General features: G+C 36.8%; 4 protein-coding genes across 5 annotated transcripts in view; all 4 read left to right on the forward strand.

Moving 5' to 3' along the window:
* The window catches only part of LOC107096171 (pituitary tumor-transforming gene 1 protein-interacting protein-like), a 10,000-nt gene extending 5,777 nt beyond the window's left edge, over positions 1-4,223 (forward strand). Inside the window, exons 4-7 of the mRNA XM_015392706.1 lie at positions 375-477; positions 811-876; positions 1,428-1,474; positions 3,335-4,223. Of these exons, the coding sequence (XP_015248192.1) occupies positions 375-477; positions 811-876; positions 1,428-1,474; positions 3,335-3,372 (254 nt within the window). The 3' untranslated portion in view covers positions 3,373-4,223. The remainder of the gene's footprint in view (positions 1-374; positions 478-810; positions 877-1,427; positions 1,475-3,334) is intronic.
* Positions 4,224-6,454: 2,231 nt separating this feature from the next.
* On the forward strand, positions 6,455-9,514 carry LOC107096192 (small ubiquitin-related modifier 3). The gene is made up of 4 exons (XM_015392743.1): positions 6,455-6,588; positions 7,478-7,606; positions 8,003-8,074; positions 8,230-9,514. Exons 1-4 carry the CDS (start codon positions 6,568-6,570, stop codon positions 8,290-8,292), a joined length of 285 nt encoding a protein of 94 aa, XP_015248229.1. The 5' UTR covers positions 6,455-6,567; the 3' UTR covers positions 8,293-9,514.
* Positions 9,515-11,879: 2,365 nt separating this feature from the next.
* On the forward strand, positions 11,880-23,346 carry LOC107096172 (thrombospondin-type laminin G domain and EAR repeat-containing protein-like). Its single transcript, XM_015392708.1, has 13 exons — positions 11,880-12,223; positions 13,291-13,514; positions 13,730-14,076; positions 15,930-16,020; positions 16,117-16,273; positions 16,354-16,485; positions 16,567-16,637; positions 16,718-16,879; positions 16,985-17,192; positions 18,869-19,101; positions 21,301-21,479; positions 21,607-21,708; positions 22,172-23,346. The coding sequence occupies exons 1-13, from the start codon at positions 12,139-12,141 to the stop codon at positions 22,323-22,325; spliced, it is 2,145 nt and encodes a 714-aa protein (XP_015248194.1). The 5' UTR covers positions 11,880-12,138; the 3' UTR covers positions 22,326-23,346.
* Positions 23,347-26,133: 2,787 nt separating this feature from the next.
* Positions 26,134-27,255, forward strand: part of usp40 (ubiquitin specific peptidase 40) — a 24,188-nt gene continuing 23,066 nt past the window's right edge. For both annotated transcript variants that reach the window (XM_015392739.1, XM_015392740.1), the window contains exons 1-2: positions 26,134-26,792; positions 26,877-26,944. In XM_015392739.1, the coding sequence (XP_015248225.1) occupies positions 26,594-26,792; positions 26,877-26,944 (267 nt within the window). In that variant the 5' untranslated portion in view covers positions 26,134-26,593. The remainder of the gene's footprint in view (positions 26,793-26,876; positions 26,945-27,255) is intronic.

A 27,255-nucleotide genomic window follows, 5' to 3' on the forward strand; every position in this document is an offset into this window, starting at 1 on the left:
ACATACCACCTTAGGGAATACTTTGCCGCAAACCACAAAACACACAAAACCATCATTTAAATAGGGCGTCTCCAACAGTTTTGCACCTGCCACCAGTTACGCAATCACTCTTGTTAAATCACCCGCAAACCATGGTTCAGCCCCTTGCGCAAAATTCCAGTTTGCGAGCGCAAATTACTGCACGCAAAATTGGATCTTGATAAATCAGGCCCTTAGAGTATTAAAAACATTTCTGAAATGGCTATTTTAGGAAAAGGCTATCTTTGAGATCACTTAAATAAAATGCAGGTAGGTGACATTGTTGGTGTTGTTTTTTAAAATCTGTTTCAAATTTAAAGATTTGTAACATTTAAATGTTTTTTTTTTTTTTGCAGTGAACTTCCAGATATTGATAATCACGCTGTCTGTGCTCGGTGCGGTTCTCATCATTGCTTTCATGGTCTGCCTGTTCTGTTGCTGCAAGTGCGAGAACTTTGGGTAAGTAAATACTTCATGTGTCCCTGGAAGGGAAGCCATTGTTTTGCTTTTTTTTTTTCATTTAGCCATGTCAAAAGATTTCAGACACACACACAGACATCTCTGTCTATAACCATGTCAAAACATGCACCGTGTGTGTGTGCGTGTGTAGACCTTCCAGTTACATATTGGGTTTTGTGGAAGTTTTGTTTCAGATCCCTTTTGACACTATTGTTTCTGCTTCCACCTCTGCTTTATCGTTTTTGGCCTTGCTGTGGATTATGGGAAATTTGTAGATTTTCTTGTGACATGATTTAATCTTTGTCCAACAATAATCTCGTGTCTGTGTGTCAGATCCGGTCGATTTGAGGCCAAGATGATGAGACAAGCCAATAAAAATAAAACCAAGCAGGAGGAAAGGTGAGAATGGATGACAGGAAATGTGATTAAATGTATTCTTGTTCTTTTTATCTCCCAGACATAAGCAATGCCTTGCAGAAGTATCCATTCCATCTTGTATTTTCATACATCAATATCATGATTGTGTTCTGCATAAAATTGGCATTTCATCATATTTAATCACTTTAAAGTTTATTGCTGTAACAATATAAAATCTGGGGATATAGAAAATTATTTTATATTCTGTTTTTAACATACAAGGTTTAAATATCATGCAGTTTTACATTTGGGATATGTGTGTATTCAGCAAAATATGAGAGCCCTATTTTACCATTATATATGCTTTCTGCCTTATGACAAGAATCATGGTGGCAGCTGTTTCTTTGCTAGTCATGATCTGTATCAGGTTTCTTGCATAACGCTGTGGAGATGAGGAGCAAAAAATGCAAATGTTGTGCTGTAATCAGCCCAAACTGGTTTTCATGCCATGTGACTCCTTAAACTGCTGGGTAGGCTGAAGAATGACCTGAATGGCAGTTTTTGGCTCATGGAGGGATGTTCTGTCTTTACAGGAGAGCAGAGATGAAGCAGAGACATCAGGAGATCAGGCAGAAATATGGTGAGCTTTTCTCTCCTATTCACAACTGAATTATCAGCAGACTCTGCTTTCTGCAACCCCTTTTGTCAAAAGGATGGTTCTTGGTGTTTTAAAAAATGTTTTTTGTACATTTGACAAGATTCTGACTATTCTAGCTAGAACAATGTGTCTAGATCATGCAGAGTCTTTGAATCTCTGTTGCACTTTTCTCTCTTCTGCTTTTGATCAGATTTAGACCATGGAATTGATCTTTGTATAGAATCTCCTGCTCATGTTGCCAAAGAGTATAAATGTTCATCAGACATTTAAATTAGAAGCCTGCCCATAGCATCACAGGTCCTCTACCAAAGTGATCCCCGGCTGTGTATCATTTGGAACTGGGCCGCACAGAAAGAAAAAATAACTTCCATTATGATTCTATAGGATGTTTTTATAAAAAAAAAAAATGACTGGATACTCACTGTAAGTAGTTAATAGGCTGTTTTCATGCGCTTTGTTTTAGCGGTAACTTATTTTTAAAGGCATGTTTAATGTTACCATAGCGACCAGAGAGCACTATAATGACAGACTGATAGATAAATATTGTCTGACATACCAGACCATGGTCCAGAAAAGGTCTTGGGCCACTGCACTGCCATGTCTTAACTAACAAACACATCGAGCTCCACATATAAAATCCTAGAGGAGTTTGACAAACTCAACTTTTTACATTTGAGATGATAAAATCACTCTGTGAAAACACTAAGAATTCTCTCAGAATTCCTCCTAAAAATGAGCTTGATACGAAAATGGGATGTTTGTTATTTTGAAGATTTAGTTACTTTTTTTTTTTTTTTTAAACCTTAGTCTTGAAGATGGAGTTCCTGATCCAGTGTCTTGACCCAGATTGAATTTACTCTCCATTTCTAATAATTAATTAAACTTTATTGATCTCACATTGGAGAAGTTTATCCCTGCATTTTGACCCATCCCCTCAGGGAGCAGTGGGCTGCCATTGTGCAGCAGTGTGGGGTTAAGGGCCTTTCTCAGGAACCCAGAGTGGATGCTGTGGTGATTGAACCGGGTACTTGCAACCTTCTCAGAGCACAAGCGCACTGCTCTAACCACTAAGCCAAGCACTCCCCTTCAACTATATTTAGTTGACAGGAAAAATAAAAATTGATTGAACGCCAAATAGTAGTTCACTCTAATTTACTCAAAGTCTATAAGTAATTAAAAGTTAATCATGAATGAAATGCTGATTAAACCCATTAAAACTATATGGGTGCAATAGAATAGAAAACCCCTTTATTGTCCCACAATGGGGAAATTGTGGAGTTACAGCAGCAGCAAAAGGTTATAGTAGAAGTGGACTGAATGTGGACCTTAGAAAAATGTATAAAAATAACAGTGAGACAGTTAAGAAAATGGAAAAATATTATACTGTACAATGTTTTTTTACAATCTTAATACGTTGTATCTGTAGTATAAATAATCAATAAACAGCTGTGGACATTTTTTTAATAATGGGTATGTGAAAAATGGCAACACCAGAGATGTGCAAAAAAATGAGAGCAGCATGTTATCTAATCAACAGAAACTGTGCAAAAATCAGCATGGATGCAACAACTTATTAAGGTTGTTGGTAACAGTGATGGTTATGGAGGAAGGATCTGTGATTATGCCCCCTGGTGCATTTAGGGTGCATTAAAATTAAAAGTAAAAGATTAAGAAATAATCAGCCTGATTCATTTAAAATTTCTTAACTCAGCAAATGCTCACAAAATGCTTAGAAATGTTAAGATGAGATCTCCTTTTTATTCTATTAAATGAATTTAAGCAAATGTCTTATTTTTTATTTAAAAAAAACACTGAACTCAATATTTTTTTTTTTTTTTGTAGGACTGAATGGGCCAAACCCATATGCAAGATTTTCCTGAGATCCACATGCGGAAGTTTTTAAGCAAAAAGCACAGCTCCTGATTTGTAGCTTTGTCTATCTGCAGTGAATCCAATATCTGATGGAAACTTAAACGATGAAATTTTAAAGAAGTTTTCCGTAGGCAGCCTGCCTTTTGATGATCAAATCTGTTCACTGAAATTGGATACATGGCTGCAACGGGAAGCCAGGAAAGGTTTTTTTTTTTTGTTTTTTTTTTTTTTCTCTGGTTCCTAATACTATTATTATTGTTATTTATTAGTACATAGTGAAATTGTTTAAAATCAAAGTTATTTTAGATTTTAAAGGTAAATTTCTTCTGCCTAAGAAAACCTGTAGGTTCACAGTTTCAGTTGCTGCTGATTTTGAAATTATAATTAAAGTTTCTTTTTAATGACTTTTCTGGTTATCTCTGTTATATCTAACAGCCATAATGATTGTAATATTGCTTGTTCCTGTGGGAATTTTTACAACAATTCATAACTAAAGTGGTGTGAAACTGATTCGTTTTAGTTCATAATCATAACTATTTCTGCATAGTATTTTACTGAGGTTTATGTATCATTAAGTTACAATTCTATTAAATAAAATATTTTAGACTGCTTTTTGTCTCCTTTCTCACTGAATGTGCTTCTTAAACCTAGTAGTTTGTTAAAGAAAGGCGTTTTTTTTTTTAACGAAAGTTGCAGATCCACTAACTTTGATGTTTATTTTTTTAACTCTGGGAAAACCATCTGGGTTCTTTTCTATTTCATTATTCTTGAAAACCTTGACTTACACAGAGTTACACAAATGTAGCGAACAGAAAAAATATAAATGATTATGCAGAAATCCCTAATGTATTAAAACTGATGCAAATAAATTATTTAATTTAACTTATACAAACTGTATTTTTTTATATAATTTCTCAGAAATTTCATTTAAACTATTATAATAAAAAAAAGTCAATTTCTGTCAGTAATTTAAGGGTCCAGGCTTTAAAGGGTTAAATATTCATCTTTATGTTCACAAATATGTGCCACTGTTACTTTTCTTGCACCTTCAAATACAAAGTGCTTTAAATATGAAATTATTACATACTGTTCAATAAATAAGTGTTTTTAATTAAGAGTCATTTTCATTTGACTGTGCTTTACTGGATACATCCATGTTTGTCAAAGTACACTACTGCCACCTACTGGTTTGTGACGTCACAGTGCGGTATCGGCTGTTGAGCAAGTCCTAATGTATATCTGGTGTTTGAGAAAACCCATTGATTAGTCCTTGCTGACTGGACTTTTAAGGAAGACGAATGTAACATTGCAATTTTTTTTATGAATTTTTAAATTCAAGATTGACCAATAAATTTATATTTGTACAGCTGTTAAACAAATTAGGACACCTTACTAGCTTTGCCGTTATATTCAAATTCAGGGGCCTTCAATGTTTTCCAGGCCAAGGACCCCCAAACTGATGGCGAGATGGAGCGGGGACCCCCTAAATATATATATATTGTATGAAATTGTGTTAGCAGAAAGAGCTACTGTGTGTCACTGAATGTGTGCATTGATGACTGAAAGACTTCTTCTGCCCCCATTTATCCGTTTACTACTGTGTGTTGAATTCATGTTAATGTGTATTTAAAGACATTTCGATTGGTGGAAAAAATTGCTGGGGGGAATTTAAAAAAAGTCTAATGAAATAAAACGTTCGCGACCCCCATGCAGTACCTCTGTGGACCCCCTAGGGGACATGGACCCCCTGTTGAAGACCCCGTTCTGATTGATCTCAATAAATTGTACTTAACTTACAATTAAATAAAAAAGTAAGATGCTTTTTGATGAGTAAGATGCTTTTTGTTACCTTTTTTTTGTTGCCTTTTCTCAGTTTCTTACATCTGCCACGAGGCTCAAAGCCCATTTCCTGTCCCTATGCAGTATTTTAATGAGATTTGATCTGCCCAGGACTTACCACTTCTTAATAAAAAAGGTATTACATTCCTAAAGAAGCTTATCAGTTATGTAAATCTTTGAGTGTTGCATGACATGCATTGCCTGCAACAAGGAAATGAGTAGCATCATTTACTTAGCCTTGAACAACTAAATTTTGTTTTTTACAGCTTTCAGACAGCAACTGAAGCGTAGCAATGAAGTGAACATTTATATTTCATAAAGTGCGGCAGTGATCAAATGTAAACAGTGTGGGAGAAAAAAACATGGTGCAAAAATGCATTGATACGGAACTTCAGAGCATTTCAAGACGAATATGTATGGTGCAAATATGCAGTATTTTTAGGTTGGTGTTAGTGTAATGCAGAGTCTGACTTGACCAAGTTTTTTCAACAGTTCAGCTATCTGTCAGCGAGCAAAAAGCTGTTGCAGAATCCGCTGGACCTGGATCAAATGCTTCGAAGCCTCTTCCCAGAGGGCAGTAGGGAGAATGGTGAGCTTGGTGGTGTGAGGAGTCCTTTATGATGTTATGGGCTCTTGACATGCAGCGCTGGGATGAAATGGTTTTTATGGAGGGAAGAGGAGCCCAGATGATCTTCTCCACTGTTCTTAATATCTTCTCACCTTCTTCCAGTCTTGTGTCTGTGTGGAGGCGCTGCAGCCTCCACACAGTACAGTGAGACAGCTGGTCAGAATGGGCATCCTCATCCTCCTAAGGAGGTACAAGCGCTTCTGTGCCCTTTTGACCAGCGAGGTGGTGTTTACCTACATTTTTTCTGTGAAGGCAGTCCTTTCTGTGGGATTGAGGTGTGGAATATTAATAATAATTGGAATTTATTGATCTCACATTGGAGAAATGAACCTCTGCATTTAACCCATCCCCTTGGAGAGCAGTCAACTCAATGGGGCATCGCTTAAGAAAAAATGTATTACACTATACACTAATATTTAATTTAAAAGAAACTAGAGATACATCAGGAGTGACGTTTCAATTGTATTAACAGTAAAAGATGCACTTTGCGGGTCTCAAAAAGCTCAGTTTTTTTGGGGGGCGCGTGATCGAACTTTCTGTATGTGTGCGCGCCCCGAATCCGCGCTCCCGAGATGAAATGACCACGTGACTTCCCCGGCCAATGGTTTACTCCTAACATCGGTCTAAAGAGCGCGTACCCGCAATCGACGAGAACAGTGAGCAGAAGGCGGCAGGAAGACGACAAAAGCCCGGCGTCGGTCTGTTCTGTAAACCCTAACACAAAAAAACAACCGAGATGTCAGAGGAAAAGCCAAAGGTAAGAGGCGGAGGCTTACAGCAGTTTACCGGCACTGGATGCTGAGTCGGGGCTGCTGCAGCAAAGAAAAATTCCTGTAAATGTGCAATCTAGAGGCCTTGGTTTGCACGTTTCTCCAAATTGGCGCAGTGTTAGTTTCGCAAAATGAATGGGAACCCGCACATCTAAACATAGACTCAGTAAGCACCTAAGCCGCTGTATCGTGGTGGAAAATTAATAAACATCCCGTTAACTTTCATATTTTATTTCAGAAGAAAATTGACTGCAGTAAATGTTTATATCTTTCCCTCCGAATCTCTTTTGTCGAAAGGGTCAGACGTTAACTCCGCAACGCCGCATAATGCCGCAGCTGCAGTTAGCGGCAAAATATCGCAACGGCTAATGACGCACCCGTTTAAATGCTAACGTTGGGCTGTTGTGTTTGGTTTGGCTTACATTTAGAAAGGTTTTGGTTGGATCAAACGCGCAACAAAACAAAGCAGTTAGCAACGTTAGCTTGAAGCTAAACTTCCAGTTGATCCCAAAGGACCGCCGGTGTGCTAACCTAGCCTCGAGCTAATTATGCTAACGTTAGCATCGAAAAACACACTCTGAGGCCTAATGTTTTTTCCCAGATACGGCGATGTTGACGGCGATTTTCTTTAATACAGACCCCTATTCATTTGTTTTTGTTTTTTTTATTTTATTGCTCGTAAATTCAACTAAATATTCTGTGGTAGAAGTGGTGATTAGGAAAATATATCGCTCAATAATTTATTTGGTGTCTTCCTTTATGCCACATAATTTACCCCACTTCTGTTTCAGCAGCCTTTCAATTCTGATGGTTTAAAAATACACCTGCTTTATTTTTATTACCAGAGCTGGTTCTGATGTTATGTTTTGTCTGCAGGAAGGAGTAAAGACTGAGAACGACCACATCAACCTCAAAGTTGCAGGACAGGATGGGTCAGTCGTCCAGTTCAAAATCAAACGACACACACCGCTCAGCAAACTAATGAAGGCATACTGCGAACGACAGGTAACCTGCAAGCCACGTTCGCTCTTATAATGCACATTTGATACATCCTCGCAGTCAAACACGGTGGTGGTGGCAGCATCATCTTGTGCAAAGGCCTTTTTTAGTGAGGGACTGGGGAGCTGGTTAGAGTTGATGGTGTAGCTAAATATTGGGGGGACTGGAAAAGACTTTGGACCAGGACAGACGGTCAGCATTGCAAAGATGTTTGCAGACAAACTCAAAGACTTGATAAAGTACTGATTTTTGGCTGATGCATACAAATTACCTACCCTTACACTACCCTGAAGTTGAGTAGTTTTACAAGGTTCTGTTTTTGGAAAAAGACATTTAAATACCTTTGTTGGCATGTATGTGTTTTTCACTTGTTCATTCACTTATTGCTTTGTTCATCTACAGGGTCTTTCAATAAGGCAGATCAGGTTCAGGTTTGATGGCCAGCCAATCAATGAGACGGATACACCTGCACAGGTAAAACTGTCCAAGAACAGCACTTTATTGGCTTTTTTTTGGTAAGGTTTACAGGTTACAGCACATTTAAAACATGATTGTACTTGTTTCTTTTTATTGTTTTGGTTTTTTACTGTTTGATTAAATATGAGGTTTATCTTTGTACTTTTTTACAGCTGGAGATGGAGGATGAAGACACCATAGATGTTTTCCAGCAGCAGACTGGAGGATGCTGCTAAACCCTGGCATCCCCACCTACCCCACAGAAGGCCATGTTCAGACCATGCCCTCAACCACCTTCACCCTCTCTCCCTCCCCATTTGCTCCTGCCAGCTTATTGTTATGACTATTATTAATATTATTTTTCTCTTTTTAAAGACATTCTTTGCCTGACGTGTCAGTGCTCTTCAGCTGTTTCTGTACTCTCTTAGTCAGGACTGAGCTTCAGTGTTCTCGGTCTTTGTGGATGACCAGTCAGGACCTTCTCTTCCTTTCTGGTGCTGCAGATTCTAATTGGACCAACGGCTCACCACAGAAACCGTAAAAGGCTCTGCTGGTTTTTTGTTCAGGGGTCACTGTCGGTGGGGCGCGAGAATATTTTGAAGTGGAAGCACCATCTGAACTCGACCTCCTCCTTTGCTTTTTTCTCTTTTTTTTTTGAACATATGTATTTTAGGTGCTTCATTGTTTTGTACTTTTGCCTCCGGTTTTAAGATATTTTTTTTCTTTCTGTATCGAAATATCCAAATGGTTGTTAAATTAGTCGTGAGGTTAAGAACAGTACTCCAAAGATCATCTGCTTCTCTTTCAATGTATGTTTAATTTCAAGGTTTAAACATTTTGAGGTGTTGGGTTAGATCATTAGCATTCTGCTCCCCAGCTTCTAATGGAGAACTGTCTGTTGTACAGATTGCCATTTGCTCAGGGGGTAAAATAATTCTGTGCCGCTGAAATAGGTTTGGGTTTCGCCTTTTCTCAGTAATATATGCGTCTTTATTTTTGCCTATAAAGCCGGTCATGATCAGTCCCTGTGATACAAGCAGCTCTTCTTGCAGCAGGAGTTGGGATTTCCTGAGTACTGTTCTCTTAAGTTCAGCAGCTTCCTATTTGAGAGCATGGACACTCAGCTAAAGCAGAAAATTGTAAGCACATGTCATTTTCTCTGACGTGTTTCCTGCTGAGCTGCTGTACTAAAGACAAAATATGCTCTGCAACGTAACAGAGAAGGTATCTCAGACGACCTCTTTGTTGTTCGAAGTGCAACATGCAACATACAGTCATCGCTCTGTATCTGGAGAACAGGAAAGTCAGCCAGTGGTTTTTTTTGTTCGGGGATGAGCTCGGTTTAAAGAGTTGCTTATTTTTGATCCTTTTCTGGTCTGAAGCAAAATCTTTCATCCTAGAGCCAAATGAGTTGGAGCTTAAAAAAAAAAAATCTACAGTTGGAGCTTAAAAAAAAAATCTACAGAAAATCATGCTGGTTTGGGGGTCCTGTGGAACATTACGGTTGCTTTTGAGGTTTAAAGTTATCAGAAAAGGCAATAGTTTTAGTTTTGCTATAAATAAGCAGGTTTAGTCTCACTTTGAATAAGATAACTAAACAGCAAACCCCCTTTGTGTCCCTCAGCCTGTTAAAAAGCCATTTCCCTTTTATATTAAACTGTTCCCATCTTATTCAGCTGTATTTTTGTATGCGTCCTTTTTATCGGTGGACTAAATGGCACTATCCATTTATTTTAAAATACATATTGGCAATCTGTTATTTAAACTCGTAATTTCCATGTTTAAGTTCACAAATAACTCCTGAACATCCATCTCTCCTCATTGAATGGTGCGTTAGAGAAGGGGTAAGTAATTCATTGTGCACAGATTATTTACTGGCAATGATTGTGAATTTAGCTTCCATCACAGATATAAGAGCACATTTTATCTGTACCTACAAATCGGCTTTCCAATTTTCTTTGCATTTTACCAACTGGGTTTATCTGGACAGAAATCTTTTTGGCAACTGGCTGAACTACACTGTTATGGATGAAGAATGGGGTCCAGGTCTCGTCTTGTTTGTTTCTCTACTGATTTGTACATTATTTGTGGTCTTTTACTACTGTATACAATAAATATAGTTTGGTACTCAGAAATGTTGTTAGTTTCATGTTTATTTAACCCAAAAACAATTTTTTTCTTAGGTAAAAACACTCTCCTACCGAATCTTTTCTTTGATGATTAAAGTCTTTAAAAAATGGCAGCAAATCTATTTTTCAATAATACTCTTAACTGCTTATGTTACCCACTGATGTACAAATGTGAAATGACCACCAGATGGCAGCACTGAATTACTACAAAACTCATTGGGTAAACTACTCTTAAGGAACTTCCCAAAATGAATTAGTAACTTCATGCTTTGACCAATTTTATTGCATGTAAATACAAAAAAAATATGACTATATAAAATGCACAATAGCCATAACAGTTATGCACATTTTATGATTATTGTTAAAGTTAAATGTTTTTTTTTTTTTTTTTTTCTGGTAATTTTTTAACTTCCACAATATGAGCCCACATTTCTAAAGTCTCAACACAATCTTACAGTTTCATGATTATATTAAATGATTTGATTCTTGAATAATCTAAGACTTTATAGCACTCATTCATGCACCTATAATATACTAATTAAATACAATTGTACACAATGGAACAGAGGGGTGCTGTAGTTCACAAAGCCTGGGATGATTTAAGGAAAAGATAAAAACGTGATTAACGTTACATTGTTTTAACAAAGTCAAATTGGGTTCTTTGTTTCCAGAGTCTATATATAGAATCCCAGATCTCTGATAAAGGGACTGGTCTAATTAATCTGAACTGGAACAGTGATAAGATCATAGCGCCGTTGGATGAGTCAAACCAGGAATAAGGAAACTCATAAGATATTGGCAGCGCGCATCGACTTTTCTCTACCTTAACAGGATTTTACCACCCACCCGTGTCTCCCAGGAAGAAAGATTGTTCAATGGATACAGATCATACAGTTGGCTGTTATTTTAATGTAAATGAAGATGAGAGGCAGAATGCATTTGCCTTGTTAATATGCTGGTTGAAGGCTAAGAGAATGGGGTTTCAAAGGTTTAATATAACCTCTAATATAGTTAGAGATAAATAATCTTTCATCAAGTTTCCATGACTGTTATTTTATCAAACCTCTAAGATCTCCATAGAGCAGCTATAGTTGTCATTTACTACATATAGGATCTCTGAAGGGCTTTGTTTGCACCAGCTTTTATCTAGGGGACCTGGAGTAAATGGGGATGGAATATGAACAAATACTTTTCTCACTCTTATCATTAAAACAACCCAAAAAAGATATTCTGATATTTACATTTGTGCACTTTTTTGTTCATTTATCACAAAAATACACATTCATCAAAGCTTCCAGCTGTAAGGAAATTTGAAAAAGATCAAGGGGTGTGAATATTTTTTTTTTTACAAGGCACTGTATCTTTCTCTCATAGGTTATGACCTAAAACACACAGCTCATATGCATTCATACATCAGTTCAAAGATGGCACTCTGGTGTTCATGTTCTTTTGCTTTACTTTAAGACTGAATCTATTGACTTTTGACTGACATTTTGCATCTGTTTGCACACAGAAGTTTTGTGTGCCTCCCCTCCTGATCTGTCTGTCAGCGTCCTGTAAGCATAAACATATAAATACAGCCAGGCAGCACACCCCTCTGGCGGTCTATGTTTCCAAATTTGTGGTCGAGGGAGGATGAGTGACATGCCGGTTAGTGATTTGCATGGCTCCGGTGTTTAAAAGGAGCTGCAGGTGCAGGATTCCCTTCACAGAGGAGTGGATTTGGTTCAGCACACACAGGGACCTTTCATGCTGCATCAGTACATCTGATCAAGTTGATATAAGACTCCAAGTTTGAACATATTCTTTCTTACTGGGATCAAGATGAAGGAGGCATGGTTTTCTTTCATGAATCATTGAAGGTAAAGACCAAGGGAGAAAGAACAGACTGGAAATTACCTCGAACATGGAGACATTCCTGTTAGCAGGCAACTGAGGCAGACCGCGTTCATAATGTCGATGAACATATTCCTGCTGCTCCTTATCTGGGCTTTCAGGGTCACAGAGACAACGACAGACGTCTGGAGACAGTGCACAGGTGAGAAGCTATTTAATTTAATGTATTCTGTTTCATTCTACAATTTAGAGGTGTCACTTCATCTCAGGTCAACACAAGTGATCCAGTTAATGATTACCCAGTGGATTGTTTATGGCTCCATCTAAAAGCTGGGAAGGCCCTGCAGCTAAAATTCTTTTGGATAATTCCAACTGTCTGCGTCTGCTCATGGGGAGTGCTTGTGTGCATATGTGTAGGGGTGGGAGAGTGTTTTTAACATTCACAAACAAGTAAGGACTTTTACATTTCTATAAACATTAGGATATTATGGTTTACAGCTGAATATTCCAGTGACACCTCACCAACCTCTCATGATTTTTCTTCTCTAAATCTGCCTTTTAGATCTAGTTGTTTATAAGTAACAACTCATAGAAATCACTGCATAGAAATGTACAGTTTCTAGACCTTAATTCAATTTTAAACCTAACTTTAAAATTTCTTGGTAAATCACACCCCCAAACCACTAAGTCTTTAATTGGGTTATGTGATAGATCAACAAAGTTGTACATAACTGTTGCACTAATAACAATAAGAAGAAAAATAAAAGTGACCCAAAACTTGTCCATATTTTACAAGTCTCAGTATTTTATTTATTTATTATATTTATTTTAAGTGGAGTGGATTAACACTGATTGAGGTTCCAAGAAACAAATAAACAAGCAACAACAAATATATAAAAATAGAATAAAAACAGTTATCTTAAAGCTAATATAAAAATAGTTTGATCCTGGAAAAGGTTTAATTTTAAAATACACAAATTGTAGGAACCATGTGAATGTAATTAAAGGGTAGATGAATGCAGTTCAATACATACAGCCCAGGAGAAAAGAAATATATAATAGAGAAACATTTGGTTCAACTTTAATCATAAATATATAAATCAGAGGATTACAAACAATTTCTGAGCTCTTTTTTGTTTGAATCTCTTCAGATTATTAAAACAACAATAACAAAAAAAAAAACTTCTATTTTTTTTTATGTTTGTTGTTTTCCAGCTATTTATTGCATACCGTTAACAGCCATTGTGGCCTATTGTCTGTTTCCCTCAGAATTAGTTCCCTTGGATCTTCTGTCTTTTGTCCTTGAGAGGGACACATCCAGAGTTGTCCCTGGGGTGCGTTTGAAGCAGTCAGCTGGACTGAGGGGGGTCCAGTTTCTCAGCCCGGATACATCTATGAGCTTCCTTGCCTCCCAGCTCCTGGTGAACTGTGACCTTTTCCCCAAAGAGTTCTCCATTGTTGTTACAGTAAAAGTACACCGCATTGCACCCAAGGTAAGCATCTGTCACACTGGCTAAGGTACTCTCGTAAGGTTTTCATAGATACCATGGCGATGCAGCAGAATCTTTTTTTATTCAGGTAATAAAAAAGTCAAAATGTCAGTTTTGGTCAAAAATGTTCTGAAGTAGAAATATCTTCAAAGAGTTAAATGTTAATTTTGATCAAAACCAAAATTCTTATTATAGTGTATTTATTTTCTTTGTTGTAGAGAGATGAGTACATATTTTCTCTGATGGGACCAAAACATGTGGAGAGCCCTGCACAGGAGAAGGATGATGTATTGGAAAATAAAAATGAGAAATTTATTTCGGAAGATGAGCGGCAGCCCAATAGGAAGAAGAAAAAGGAAAATGATGGGAAACCAGGAGAGATCCTTCTTGGCCTGAAATTATCCCAGAATGGCCTGACCTTTATTTTTAAAAGTCACGGGAAAACAGCAGAGCACTGGAGCTTACAAGGTCTGCATCTATCTCCAAACCAGTGGCACACACTGGTTGTAGTTATTGGCCCTCAACACATGAAGCTGACAGTGGACTGCAGTTCACCATTGGAAATGTAAGCACAGCTTTCTTTGTTCTTGCTTTTTTCCTCACCCTGTTTACCCATAGGACACTGATATCTGACCACAACAAAATGGTCTTACTTCTTCAAATGTATATGCACCTTAAAGTCACACCTTTGCACCCTGACAGTGAATGATGGATGCTGAAATACAGTGGAGTACAATCTCTGAAGCTCTAAGAACACAGTTCATGTCTCATGTTCTTGTTTCTTTACTCCAAAATGCAAGTATTACTTTAGCCGGAAGCAATAAAGTTAATTTATACACCAAAAATAACTAACGGTGCCCTTCAAAGGTTTTAACCTTTTTTTTTTCCATTACATGGAAAGAAATTATGTAAAAAAAACTTTTTTTTTTGATTGATTGATTGATTGACTTTATTGATCTCACAGTGGATAAATTTATTCGTTACATTAGTTCAAATAGTCAAAGAAAAAAAAAGAAGGTGCCAAAGGAAGAAAAAATAAAGATTAAAGAAAAACTTCAGTTTATTTGTTAGGATTCGTGGTGATTAACTGTCACAGAGCAGCAAATATTTCTGAAGTGTATAAAAAAAGAGGAAACACAGTTTTCTGTTTTTGACAAATAAAAATGTGCATTCAGCTCCCCTTCATCACAATAACATAAACAAAATCCGGTCCAACATTTTTCTAAATTCTAAATCAATATTTTATTTCACTTAAGTACTATTTAGTAGCTTTTTTTTATTAATTATTACTGTTTTCCATTTTGTATTATTTGAATTATTAGTGTGAATATATCATTTTCTTTACTGGGAGGGTATGTTAACCTTCAAGCAAAACAGTATGCATGTGTATGCATAATGCATTTACAAGGTTTCTTCAGAAAGAGAATAGCTCAATAGCAGGAATGAGTGGCCCAAGACTCGCCCTGCAGACTCCAGGGCCTATAGATTCGACCAGAGTTCCATAAAAGACCAAGATGGTGGAATCTAAACAAAATCTCGAGCATTGAGTTTTTCATGGAGCACAGTTCATTCTGTCACCCGAAAATTATTATCAAAGGAGTGTGACAAAGCTGTGAAAATTTGTAATAAGGCATTCCAATCAATTGACACCACAATTTAACTTTTTGGTCTAAATATAGGGACACATAAAGGAGGGAGCATAATACTTTGGGAATCCTTTTTTTCAGTGGGGACAGGAAATCGGGTTAAGCAAATAAAAAGGTAGCTAAATGTTTGACAATCCTAACAGAATTTCTGCTGTAGGCTGCAACAGACCTGCTACGAGGAAGGAGAACAACCTCCTACGTAACAGCCAACAAAAAGATTGAGCTGCGCAGGTATTATAATGAGCCAAGGAAAACCCAGACCTTATCAGAAAAAATAACCTTTTGATAGACAACAACCTTTATATTTAACCAGTCATCCAACCAGTCAGAGCTTTAGCCATTTTGAATAGAAGAATTTTATTTAACAGTCTCTCAGTGGAAAAGTGTTAAACATTGCTGTAAAAGGCTTGAAACACTTCAAGATGGAATTAAGATGCTTTTCGCAGTCTCTATGTGTTTTGTATCGCCAGTTTAAATCTTGAAAGATCACAGCTGTGAGGTATATCTGTATCAGCTTACTAAATAAATATTCTGTGTCTGCGTTCCACAGTTTTCAGATTTTAACATGTTGTAATATTTTGAAAACTTTGCTTTGCACTTTCCACAGATGCTCTATATGTGAAGTTAATCACACAAAATCCTAGTAAAATCCATTAAAATGTGTAAAATATGACAATATGTAAAAAAACAAAAAACAGCAAAAACCCAAGGGTTATGAATACCAGGATAAAGCGGTATTGGCCCTTTAGGATAAGATTGTCTTTTATTACAGTGTTCCCTCGAGGCCTTTCCTCTCAGATCTCAGCATTCAGGGATCCAGATTCCACATTGGCAGTCGGGGGAGATGGAAAGGCTTGTTTTCAGTAAGTTGACTTTAAAACTATGATGCATTTTTAAGGAAATTTGATACCATCCCAAACGCTTGTAGATGAATATCTCATCTGTTGCCACATGTTCAGGGCCTGATGCGACAACTGGTTCTCGTGCCAAACACGGATGCCTCCCGTCAGATCTGCCCGTCTTCTGACCCCCAGCTTACAGCTCTGTCAGTTCCCCCTCTGCTCTTAGACCTGCCTGTCAGAAAGAGGCAGAATGACAGACATGCAACTTCCTCTGGTAATTTGTACATTGACTTCACAAGGAATGCATCTTGGGGAGTTCGCTCTGATTGCTCTGCCCTAAATCCGATCCTTCAGGAACTGCAGGACGACTGTTGGTGGGTTTGGAGAAGCCATGCTCTGCATTGCTGCAAGGCCAGCTGTGGTTTAATCCTCTCAAAAAAGGACTTTATGTCTGTGATGGATCAGTGTGGATCACTGTGTTGGAGGGTATGCATCCAAATTCTAAAAACAAGCAAGTTTCTCTTCTTATGATATATAGCAAAATCACTTTTCTTTAAACACCAACAGACCATAAAAGACTGGACTATGTTTTGGAGCATCAGGACCTTATAACCAGCTCTGAGACTCATGATGTGGAGGTACTTCTCCAACTTTACTTTTTTAATGCTGCGTTGTTGCCTGGTTTAAAACTAATTTTCTTGTTTTTTCTCATTTTCAGGTGTTTCAGATCCAGGGCGTGGGTCTTATGGCTGCTATGGCTCACAGATCCTCAGCCTCTGGTTCAGCTGTGTATCTCTGGACCCAATTGGGTTTCAAGCTCTACCAGAACATCAGCACTTATGGAGCTCTGGCTTGGAAACATTTCCAAATAGGAAAGAAGGTATAAACCGATGGAAAAATCACATCTATTTATTTCTCACTAAATTTTTGAAATCGCACCCTGAACTGGAGCTTTGATGACCTCTAATTTGTTGTTTATTCCTAGGCTTATCTTGTGGTGTCAAACTCTGGGACTGAAAAAAACAAATCTTTAGAGAAAGAGTCTGAATCGGACTCTTCTGTGATTTATAAATGGAGCAGAAGAAGAAAACAGTTTGTGAAGTTCCAGACCCTGCAGACCTACTGCGCTCGAGACTGGGAGGCTTTTAACATTAATGACCAGACATATCTTGCTGTGGCCAATCACAGAAAGGGTAATATATTACAGTCCTACTCATGTTTTTGCTCTTCTATATTCAATTTGTTTAATAATGATGATTTGTGCAAATACAAAAAAAAGTTTTTAAAATATTTATCCCCATGTTGAATTGTGGTTAAACTATGATTAACCATATTTCTATTTACTATCTTGGAGAATCAGTTAAATATTAAAACCAAACCTATGTGTAAATATTAAGCAGCTGAAAAGATCGAAAAAAGAAACAGATGCTTAATTTAAAGGAATTAAGATAAGAGACACAACCTTGACATCTATCATCTATCATGTGGTCAAAAAATGACCCATATATATACCTAAGAGCTTGACGTGTCTCAGTTAAGGTTCTGAATCCACTGTAGGAAAAGGCAGAAACTGGATAATAACATATTTTCAGATAAAAACCACAACTGTTTAAGAACTCAAAGGCCTTTCTTACATTTGTGAAAACACATCTTGAGGATCTCCAAGACTTTATGATCTGTCAGTGGAATATTTAGACAAGGTTATGTGTGGCATAAAACTCAGAAATACTTTCAGTCCAAAAGCAACCTGCTGACAGTCGAGCATGGTAGTGGTAGTGGGGTGGTCTGGGATTGATTTGCTACATTATGGCTGTGTCTGAAGTAACGTCTGCTAGAAGCCCTAAATCCCTCAATCACTATATAGAACGGGGATTATATAGTGGACCATATAGTTAACTTACTGTTTGGACATATGATCACTACTTTCTGCTCCACGTTGGTCACGTGATTCTGCCTCCCTGCATCGTGCCTGCACCATCTTTATTTGTCACCTCTGTCGCTAACCAACAGCGGGTCGCTGTGACAACAAATCCACTAACACTTTGCAAGGAGAGCTCTCGGAAAGCATTCTGAGATACATCTGCTTGTGACCGTGGATGAGCACTACTTTTTGAGATGCATTGTGGGAAATTTTGAGTCTTTTCATCCACTAGGCGTTCGGACACAGCCTATATCTCTCTTGGAGCACAGATTAAATAGAATGTCCGGCTAACATGCCCTAATATTCAACAAACTGTTTATAATAAAAAAAACTCTGTAATGTGGCTTAATTAAAAGAATCTTGCAAAGCAATGGGGAACAATTCCTCCATAAAAAGACACATTGCCAGTTGTGACAAAATCTTGAAGGGACTTGGAACAACACGTTGTTTGAGAAAGATTTCTTCCATTTAAAGAATTCACTTAGGCAATATTTATCCATCCATCCATTATCTGACATGCTTGTCCCGAGTGGGGTCGCAAGGGGTGCTGGTGCCTATCTCCAGCAGTCAATGGGCGAGAGGCGGGGTACACCCTGGACAGGTCGCCAGTCCATTGCAGGGCAACACAGAGACACACAGAACAAACAACCATTCACACACACACTCACACCTAAGGAGAATTCAGACAAGTCAATTAACCTAACAGTCATGTTTTTAGACTGTGGGAGGAAGCCGGAGTACTCGGAGAGAACCCACACATGCTCAGGGAGAACATGCAAACTCCATGCAGAAAGAACCCGGGCCGCGAATCGAACCCAGAACTGGCAATATTTATGTGATGTTAAATTAAGTTTAATAACCCATATTGGCACCATATTTCAGTGGCTCTTTTTTGTTTTGGAAATGCAGCTTGAATAAATAAATTATTTCTCTTACAATGTCTTTAAGGAAACAATAATCACACCATAAGCAGCGTGATTTATAAGTGGAACAGATCAACAAAGTCTTTTGAGGTCCACCAGAAGCTGATCACTTTGGGAGCCTATGACTGGGAGTTCTTCAAAGTTGGACCGTACCATTTCCTAGTGGTGGCAAATGCTTTTGATGGAGTGTCCATGTCTGTGGACTCTGTAATCTATGTTTGGATCCATGGAAGATTCCAAGTGTTCCAGAGAATCAAGGTGTGTTTTAAGATCCCATTTACATCAAAATGGTACAAAGTGGACTTAAAATGGATTTTATTTGATTATAGTATCACTGCCAATCTACTCACTGTAACAGTTGATGGTAGCGTTTTGCTGGGGGTTGATTTCAGCTAATGAGATCTGTATCATGGTGATTATAAAGATCTAGCCAGGAAAAGAGAAAGGAAGGAAGGAAGGAAGGACAATGATCAAGATAGAGGTTGTGGTTTGGCATGCTTTGCCCTAGTGATGGAGGTGCTTTGTAACTGATATGAACTATTTTATCTGTATCTGGCTACATCTGATGTGAGTGTGTTGACACATTAATTGCCATGCGACAAAACACAAAGAAATGTGTAATGAAGGGGAACTCCACAGGTGGGGAGGGGGTTCGAGAGAACCCCTCGGGGCTGGTTGCAATAAATCACCTGAAATCATCAAAGAAACATGAGAAGCTGGATTTCTGACAGCTGGCTTGGCTCATACCAGAGAAGACAGTAAATACATTTTTCAATAAGCATTAGCTCCCGTATTTCCTTTAATTTTTTTATGATTAAACAACACTCACTGTTTTCTTGCCATGCAAATTGATTTAGCAATTATGTCAACTCAACTAGTTTGAGTCTATATTTAATTGTTTTTTTTTTGTGTGTGTGTCACTGGACATATTTCCTTTAGGTGTAACTACTCTTGTATTCACTCTAAGTCCAGCAATGTGCAGGCCAGTATCTAAACATAGCAGGAATTTTTTTTAATATGGGTTGCACCATTAATTATGATTTATACATCAGCGATATAAATACTGTAGGTTTTAGAATAATAATGTTTTGTTGCTGCAGCTAGTCTATTTAAAATAAACATTTGTTTGCAAACTTAAAAAACCGTGCAAAAACTTTGGAAGAAACAAACTATGGGTTTTTGCATGACCGAGAATGTTTTTTTTTTAATAAAAGGCGTACATTTCTGACAACCAATAAAGAGATAGGCTTGCAGATTTACATTTTTCATATCATTTTGTCTGTTTTTTTTTAGCAGTGGTAGCAGATTTTAACCTCAAAATTCACACTGAGTTTAGAAATCCAAAAAAGCAGATGAGCTCCATTCACAAAGTCAAATCTGGCTACTGGTAATGGTGGATTAATTTCTATCTCTGATGGTTTGCATCCCTTTAAATCAGTATTGAAGAGTTCAACCTCTGTTAAGCAGTGTGTAATTTGGCAGTTAAGTACATTCCTGCTAGGTTGTTCTTCTTATAAAGGGAAATTTGTCTCTCAGCAGAGTAATTAGCACATCACTCTGTGAGAGACTTGCAACTGGAACATGGTTGGGTTGGTTGTGGTGTCATGTCCAGATCCATTTATAAGCTAAATGGGATAACTCTGCTTCATACATATATCTCCTAATGGTTGTGATTTCTGCAATTTCTTGACAAAAAAACAAACCAATTGGTACTTAAACAATTTTAGATATGTTTTTTGTTTTTTACGGTTAAATTTGGCCACATTGCCCAAAACGCTTTAATTTTATTCTCTAAAGACTTTACACAATATTACAGCAACTTCTAATAGATTTTTAACTTTTATTATTTTTTCCCCTTTAAACAGTTGTTTACAACTTAAATCTTTGTTGACACTTCTACTTAAAAAAAATGCAATCACAAACAAAAAAACATTCATATCCCTGTCAGATTCTGTTCGACCAACATCGTTCATCTGACCAGTGTGATTATTAATGTTGTTAATAACCAGAGTCCCGGTTTATCGAAAAGTAAATCTGTAAATTAATCTGAAGTTTAGAAGGAAGCCATTACAACCACAAAGGCTTGGAGCACATCACCAAAGAGAAATCATTAAAACACCAGCAGAAACATGCTAAGAGCTGGAAGGCAATTATAAGAAGCTCTTGATTGATGAACTATATATTTTTTCTTCCCACTGATTGTTAAGAGAGGTAGGCTGTATATAATTTCAAAATGACATTTTTTAATTAAAATGCAGGCCAAAGCAATTATTTGTATTCCACTACCTGACCACTTTTTATTCATCTTTTGAGGGATGTCTGTCTCTAGTCCTAGCAGGAATTAATCTTATTAAATGATACTAATTTTGAGTTTAAATCTACCAGGGGTTTGAACAATTTTGGACTTAATTGCACCCTATTAGAAGCTTTTTACTGACTGACTTTTTGCTACTGCAGACATTCTGCGCCACAGACTGGGAAATGTTCCAGATTGGCAGCAGAGTATTTCTGGTTGTAGCTAATGGTCAGAGACTGGAGGGCAATGGACCCGACCAGTACACCGTCAACTCAACCATCTATGAGCTTGACATGAGTGGACAGCTATTTGTTCGCTTCCAGGATATAGTTACCTACAGGTAATGAGACAAATCTGATACATGTACATGTACAAACACAGACTTTGAAATATTATTTGTGGTTAAAAATGTTTGCAGTCATTTCACTCTATCGACATTCCGTCTAACCATCTTTTTCCTACTGCAGTGCTTTGGATTGGGAGTTCTTCAGCCTCGGGGAAGAATATTTCTTGGTTGTTGCAAACTCATATAATGGAGAATCCTACTCTCTCAACAGCATTCTTTACAGGTATTCAGCTTGTCAACAAGTCCCCACCCAGTGTGATGTCTTTCGTCAATCCTTATTGCCATGGGGCACCTGTCATGAAACAATCTTAGAAGCAAACACTTACATATAGTGTGTACCTTTTTATTAAAAAAAGAAAACGCTTGCATTTTTTAAAATAAATGTATTATACCTCACAATAGATGTGTCATTTTTAAGGGCTTTTTTTGTCAGGTTACAACTAAAAACATTGGGTTATTTTATGGGAACTTCGTCTTAAACCTGATCACATATTAGCACATTAGATTAAATAGAACTAAATTAACATGTACTTCATATTTGGTATTTCTATTACATAGAAAATACACTAAAGTGTGTCATTGCAACAGGACAACACTGAAATATAGTTTGAAGGGGTGTGAATAGTTTTGCAAAGCATAGTCAACAGTAATTTTTTATGTATTTTTTTTATTTTTATTTTTTATAGGTGGCAGGGATATGAAGGATTTGTTCCTGTTCACTGGCTCCCAACGATCGGATGCAGTGACTGGGAGTTTTTCAGCACTAATGGAGAATCCTTTCTGATCTACTCCAGTGCCACAGAGCCTTTCTCCAAAGTTTTCAAGCTCAGAACCTACTAAAACAGAGTGCAAATGGCTTTGTGTTTTCAATTACTTTATGATGTATTGTGGTCATGTAAATGTTTTAATATATCTTTGTATATACTGGAGAGTTTATGTTTTATAGACACAATTTATTTTCAAACAATTGAACAGAATTAATAAAAAAAAAGAACTTTACCAAAGCTTTCATGCATTGATAAACCATTAATTGCCTCTTTATAAATGGCAAAACTTTTATCATATCATCATTTTAACACATGATGTGGATTTATTCTTTAAATATTATGGGAAACAGATAAAAGCTCAAGCCCTCAAATTATCATATTTCAATAACAGCGATTTATAGTATGCCTTTTAATGTTATATTTGTACATTTTTTTAATTAATTTGATGTGTGTATCCCAATGTAGCACCTTTATGGCAGAAAGATATAGGAAAAAATATGCAGAAAAAAAATTCTTTGCATGTCTGTATGTTCATGTTAGCTTGCAAAAATATTTTTGTCATTCTTATGTTTATTTCTATTTAAAATATACTTGAAAATATGCTTTTGTTTTTACTTTTTGCAGTTAAGATTTCTACATTTATTTATTGCTTGTAGGAGGCAATGTTTTTAGTGTTGTAATGATTTAAAAATGTTTTTAATATATCTAAACATATCTAATTGAAATATTTCAACCACACATTTTTTAATTATTACCCTCACTCCCCTGCTGTTCTTAAATGTTTATGTTTTGTATTTTTTCATGGATTTGTCAATATAAATGTAAAAGATTATAAAATCGACAGAGGTAACTCATGTAATATGAGGATGTCGTAGGGAAACGACTGTTCCAACACAACCTTTGTTTTATTTGGTGAGTCATTTAACTGTGATCTTAAACTTTGCTGGACAGCAGCTTTTTATGGAGAACCATTTCTGCCATAATTAAAAATAAATACAGAAATAAATAAATGCTCCAAAAATAAATAAGCATTCAATTAATTGCCCGCAAAAAATACAATAAACAAATAAATGTAGATACAAATTAAATTATACAGTGAGACGTAATGTATATATCTCTTTTAAATAGCTAATTTCTTTTTTCGTCTTTGTAAGAATGACCTTATTTATTTATTGTCCGTTATAATCTTCAACTTTTTTTTTATTACTTATTTCTTTATTTCTTTATTTATGTGCATGTTATAATATTTTTGTCAAGTTTATTCTTCCTTTGTATTTTTTTACCCTATTTATTTCATAAATAAATAAAGTTGAAGATTATAACAGACAATAAATAAATAAGGTCATTATTACAAAGATGAAAAACAAAGAAGTTAATTAAAAGAAATATATACATTTATGCCTCACTGTATAATTTAATTTCTCTCTACATTTATTTGTTTATTGTATTTTTGGGGGGCAATTAATTGTATGCTTATTTATTTTTGGACCATTTACTTCAATGAGGCTGTGAGGGCCTTCAAAGCCTTCTCTGCTGGCCTAAAATCAATCAGAAACACTAACATATATTCTCAACCTAAACTTTAATTTTCTTCTTTCCAGCTCCATTAATTTATTCAAAACAATTAATTCTCTTAATGTTGTAAAGTTTCTCTTGATTACTGAGCTGCTTCTTTTACATTTATGTGGTCTCTATATTTTTTGTCCAATCGGATTTCAGCCTTAGTGCATTGCTATGTCAATCAAATCTGCCCAGGGCCTTCAGAATCAGCAGTACTGGTTGATGTTACCTAACAATATCAGTGAGGAGCATTTTCTTCAACCAATAATATTTCCGATTTGGGGGCAGCTAGAGGGCCCACACATTTGTCAGCATTTTCTGTCCTCTGATTGGTCAGTTAGAGCAAAATATTTACAGCCAAGTTAAGCTAACAACAATCTGCATTTTAGATTTGCTCTTGTTAAAAGTTATTCTGATCCTTAATGGAGATACAAAGACTTCCTGCACAAAGACAGGAAGAAGGATTTTGTTTGTAAATAATCAGCACCTCTTGTGAGTGTTATATATATTTTATTTTCACACTTAATCTCCATTTTATCTGGTATTTAGATGCATATTGAATTTGAACGGCTCCTGATTGTGTAAATGTGTCAGAGCTGTGGTTATGAGGTAGAGGATTGCGGTTCTCTTACCTGGGCTTCTTGTTTAATTGATCTTAGCGTTCTCGCTCACACTAATCTTTGTCTCAGTTATACCTGCGCTTGTTACATTTCATATTTGAATACTATTGATCGTTTCTTTTGTTAAAATGTGAAAGTGGTGATATTAACGCCTTGACACCCATCATTGCAAATTGACATCCAAATGTGTGTGTGTGTATATGTATACATATATATATGTGTGTGTATGTATGTATATATATATATATATATATATATATATATATATATATATATACATTTTTTTAAATCTAGGTTAATTTCACTGTTATCTTGGAATTAATCCAGATTAAAATGGGTAATTTGTTTTCTGCCAAAGGGATTCATTAATCAGAATCAGAATTACTATATTTACTTTAATAATCCCTTGCGGGAAATAACATAAGAAAATGAATTAAATAAGGATAAGAATAAAATAAGATAAGGGTAAGAATAAAATATGATAAGGATGAAATGTGTGTGCTACCTAAATAATAAGTGAAAGTAAGTCTTTGAACAGGTTTCTCTAGTCAGATGGCGCATTAGACCAGGGGCTCATTTCCTGTTTCCAAAATGCATCACATAATACCACTGAACCAACATTTTCAAAAAGCGTCCCACTTTACCCACATTCACCAAAGCAATCATCAAGAAGCAAAAATAATTTTGTAGTAATCATTCAAGGTGTCGTGGTAAAATGAAATTTAAAATTACATAACATTGCCTACCTAAAGCGAAGGTGTGAAATTCCCAGCTTGCATCGATGAGGTGTGCAGTAACACCGAGGTAGTTATGACAGATATCCAGTGGTCCACTGTCAGTACTAAACACGTCGCCTTGACCAACTTCTCATCTTTCGCAGCTTTCACTGTGACATGCTGGGCATGTATGAGCACCTGTGGCCACCTGGAGAACGAGCTCGAGCCCATCATCTTCAACCACGCATGGCTTCCTTAAAAATAAATGTACCCTTAAGCAAACATGGTGGCTTTATAGCTGCATCCATGTTATCACATCACGTTCAAAGTGTTAACAATAGGCTGATTTGTTCACACCCCCAGATAGGCATCTGCGCTATGTATATATGGAGATCAAAGGATAAAAAGTATAAAGTTGAGGGGCACCCACTCAAGGCCTAGTTACCATATTCACCGCCCACGACTGATTTATTTATGTCTGTATTTATTTTTAATTATGGCAGGATTGGTCCCCCATACACTTTTTGCCTTTGACTGCAATAAGTTTGAAACTAGATTTTGGCTTTTATCTTAATAATGCTTTGCATGTCAGAATGTCAAGAATACACTTTTAAGTTTTTCTTTACTTGTACTTACTTGTTTTTTTAAATTGTTTTGGTTAACATCGCTTTTTTTGCTACATAAATCATTTTAACCACCAGCAAACAATTAAAGTTAATGATTCTAACTAAAGACTACAACATCCACAATGCTTCAGTTATATGAGCCTGTAGGGAATGTGGTATTTAAACCAAATGTTTCTGTTTGAAAAAAAGAATAATAAAAAAATGAAACACTATTCAATATTTTATTTTCTATCGTTGATTAAGAATATGTTAAGGTTAAGTATTCCAAACATATCCCTAATTTTCCTGTCAAGGGCGCATTTTGACCATGCGAGATACTACAAGTACCACAATGCATCGCGGCTGCTTTCCCCCAGGAAGAATCATGGCCGCCTACTGTTCAGCTATGGTGTTTCTATTTACGTTTCGCCAGCTTTCTGTTTTGAGACTTACAGCAGGAGAAAGAGTTTTTTTTGAAAGCCATATTTGAGGTTTATTTATAGGCATTGTTTGGATAAATCAAAGTGTCTTTTATTTACATTTTTTTTGTGTGTGTGACAGACTGATAGATTTGAGTCTTTTCACTTAGCTTATCAAAGCTGCTATTGATTTACTCAATCAGACACCCACAGCTTTCACACCGGGGTCTGGTCGCGATGTTTAGCCCCGTGAATTCCTCTTATTTTCGAGTCAGTCCGACTATTATCAACCGGGAGCTTGGCAAGACCAAGATGAGATAGCAAGAGTGTACAGCGGAGTGCTAACAGGCGTTTTACTGGGAGGAAACATCCACATCGCAACTGGGAGTGAAATTAACCGAGAAATAAAACCCACATTGACATGTTTGGAAACCTTTTTGAGGAGGAAGAGGACGAAGGGTTCGCCTCGACCTCCAACAAAGGGAGGACTGCTAAAGGGGGCGAGGAGCCACCGCCTCCACCCCGAGGAAGAAGCAATCTGTGCGGCATTAAAAATCAGGGAGGGACCTGCTACCTCAACTCTCTGCTCCAGACTCTGCTGTTCACCCCAGAGTTTAGAGGTACAGACAGCAGCAACAGGTCAGCAGGAGACCATTCAGCTCCTTAATCTGTTTTTTTTTGTGTTGTTTTTGTATTGTTTGTAGAGGAGCTGTTCAGTTTGGGACCAGAAGAATTGGGGCGTCTTGAGGACAAAGACAAACCAGGAGCCAAAGTAGGTGACTCCGTTTCTACCAGTGGTGGACTGTGAGGGCCTTCAAAGCCTTCTCTGCTGGCCTAAAATCTATCAGAAACACAAACATATATTCTCAACCTAAACTTTAATTTTCTACTTTCCAGCTCCATTAATGTATTCAACTAATCAATTCTCTTAATTTTGTAAAGTTTCTCTTGATTACTGAGCTGCTTCTTTTACATTTATGTGGTCTCTATATTTTTTGTCCAATTGGATTTCAGCCTTAGTGCATTGCTATGTCAATCAAATCTGCCCAGGGCCTTCAGAATCAGCAGTACTGGCTGATGTTA

The sequence above is a fragment of the Cyprinodon variegatus genome, unplaced genomic scaffold, assembly GCF_000732505.1.
Source record: "Cyprinodon variegatus isolate N-32 unplaced genomic scaffold, C_variegatus-1.0 Scaffold604, whole genome shotgun sequence".
NCBI classification, from domain to species: domain Eukaryota; kingdom Metazoa; phylum Chordata; class Actinopteri; order Cyprinodontiformes; family Cyprinodontidae; genus Cyprinodon; species Cyprinodon variegatus.

What these genes read in the sequence shown, in the direction of transcription:
- LOC107096192 (XM_015392743.1), top strand. Translation starts at nt 6,568, where the DNA reads ATGTCAGAGGAAAAGCCAAAG. An exon ending in TGTCAGAGGAAAAGCCAAAG is followed by an intron (nt 6,589 to 7,477) that starts GTAAGAGGCGGA and finishes TTTTGTCTGCAG; the next exon opens with GAAGGAGTAAAGACTGAGAA. An exon ending in AGACGGATACACCTGCACAG is followed by an intron (nt 8,075 to 8,229) that starts GTAAAACTGTCC and finishes ACTTTTTTACAG; the next exon opens with CTGGAGATGGAGGATGAAGA.
- LOC107096172 (XM_015392708.1), top strand. Translation starts at nt 12,139, where the DNA reads ATGTCGATGAACATATTCCTGCTGCTCCTTATCTGGGCTTTCAGGGTC. An exon ending in TACACCGCATTGCACCCAAG is followed by an intron (nt 13,515 to 13,729) that starts GTAAGCATCTGT and finishes TCTTTGTTGTAG; the next exon opens with AGAGATGAGTACATATTTTC. An exon ending in CTCAACAGCATTCTTTACAG is followed by an intron (nt 21,709 to 22,171) that starts GTATTCAGCTTG and finishes TATTTTTTATAG; the next exon opens with GTGGCAGGGATATGAAGGAT.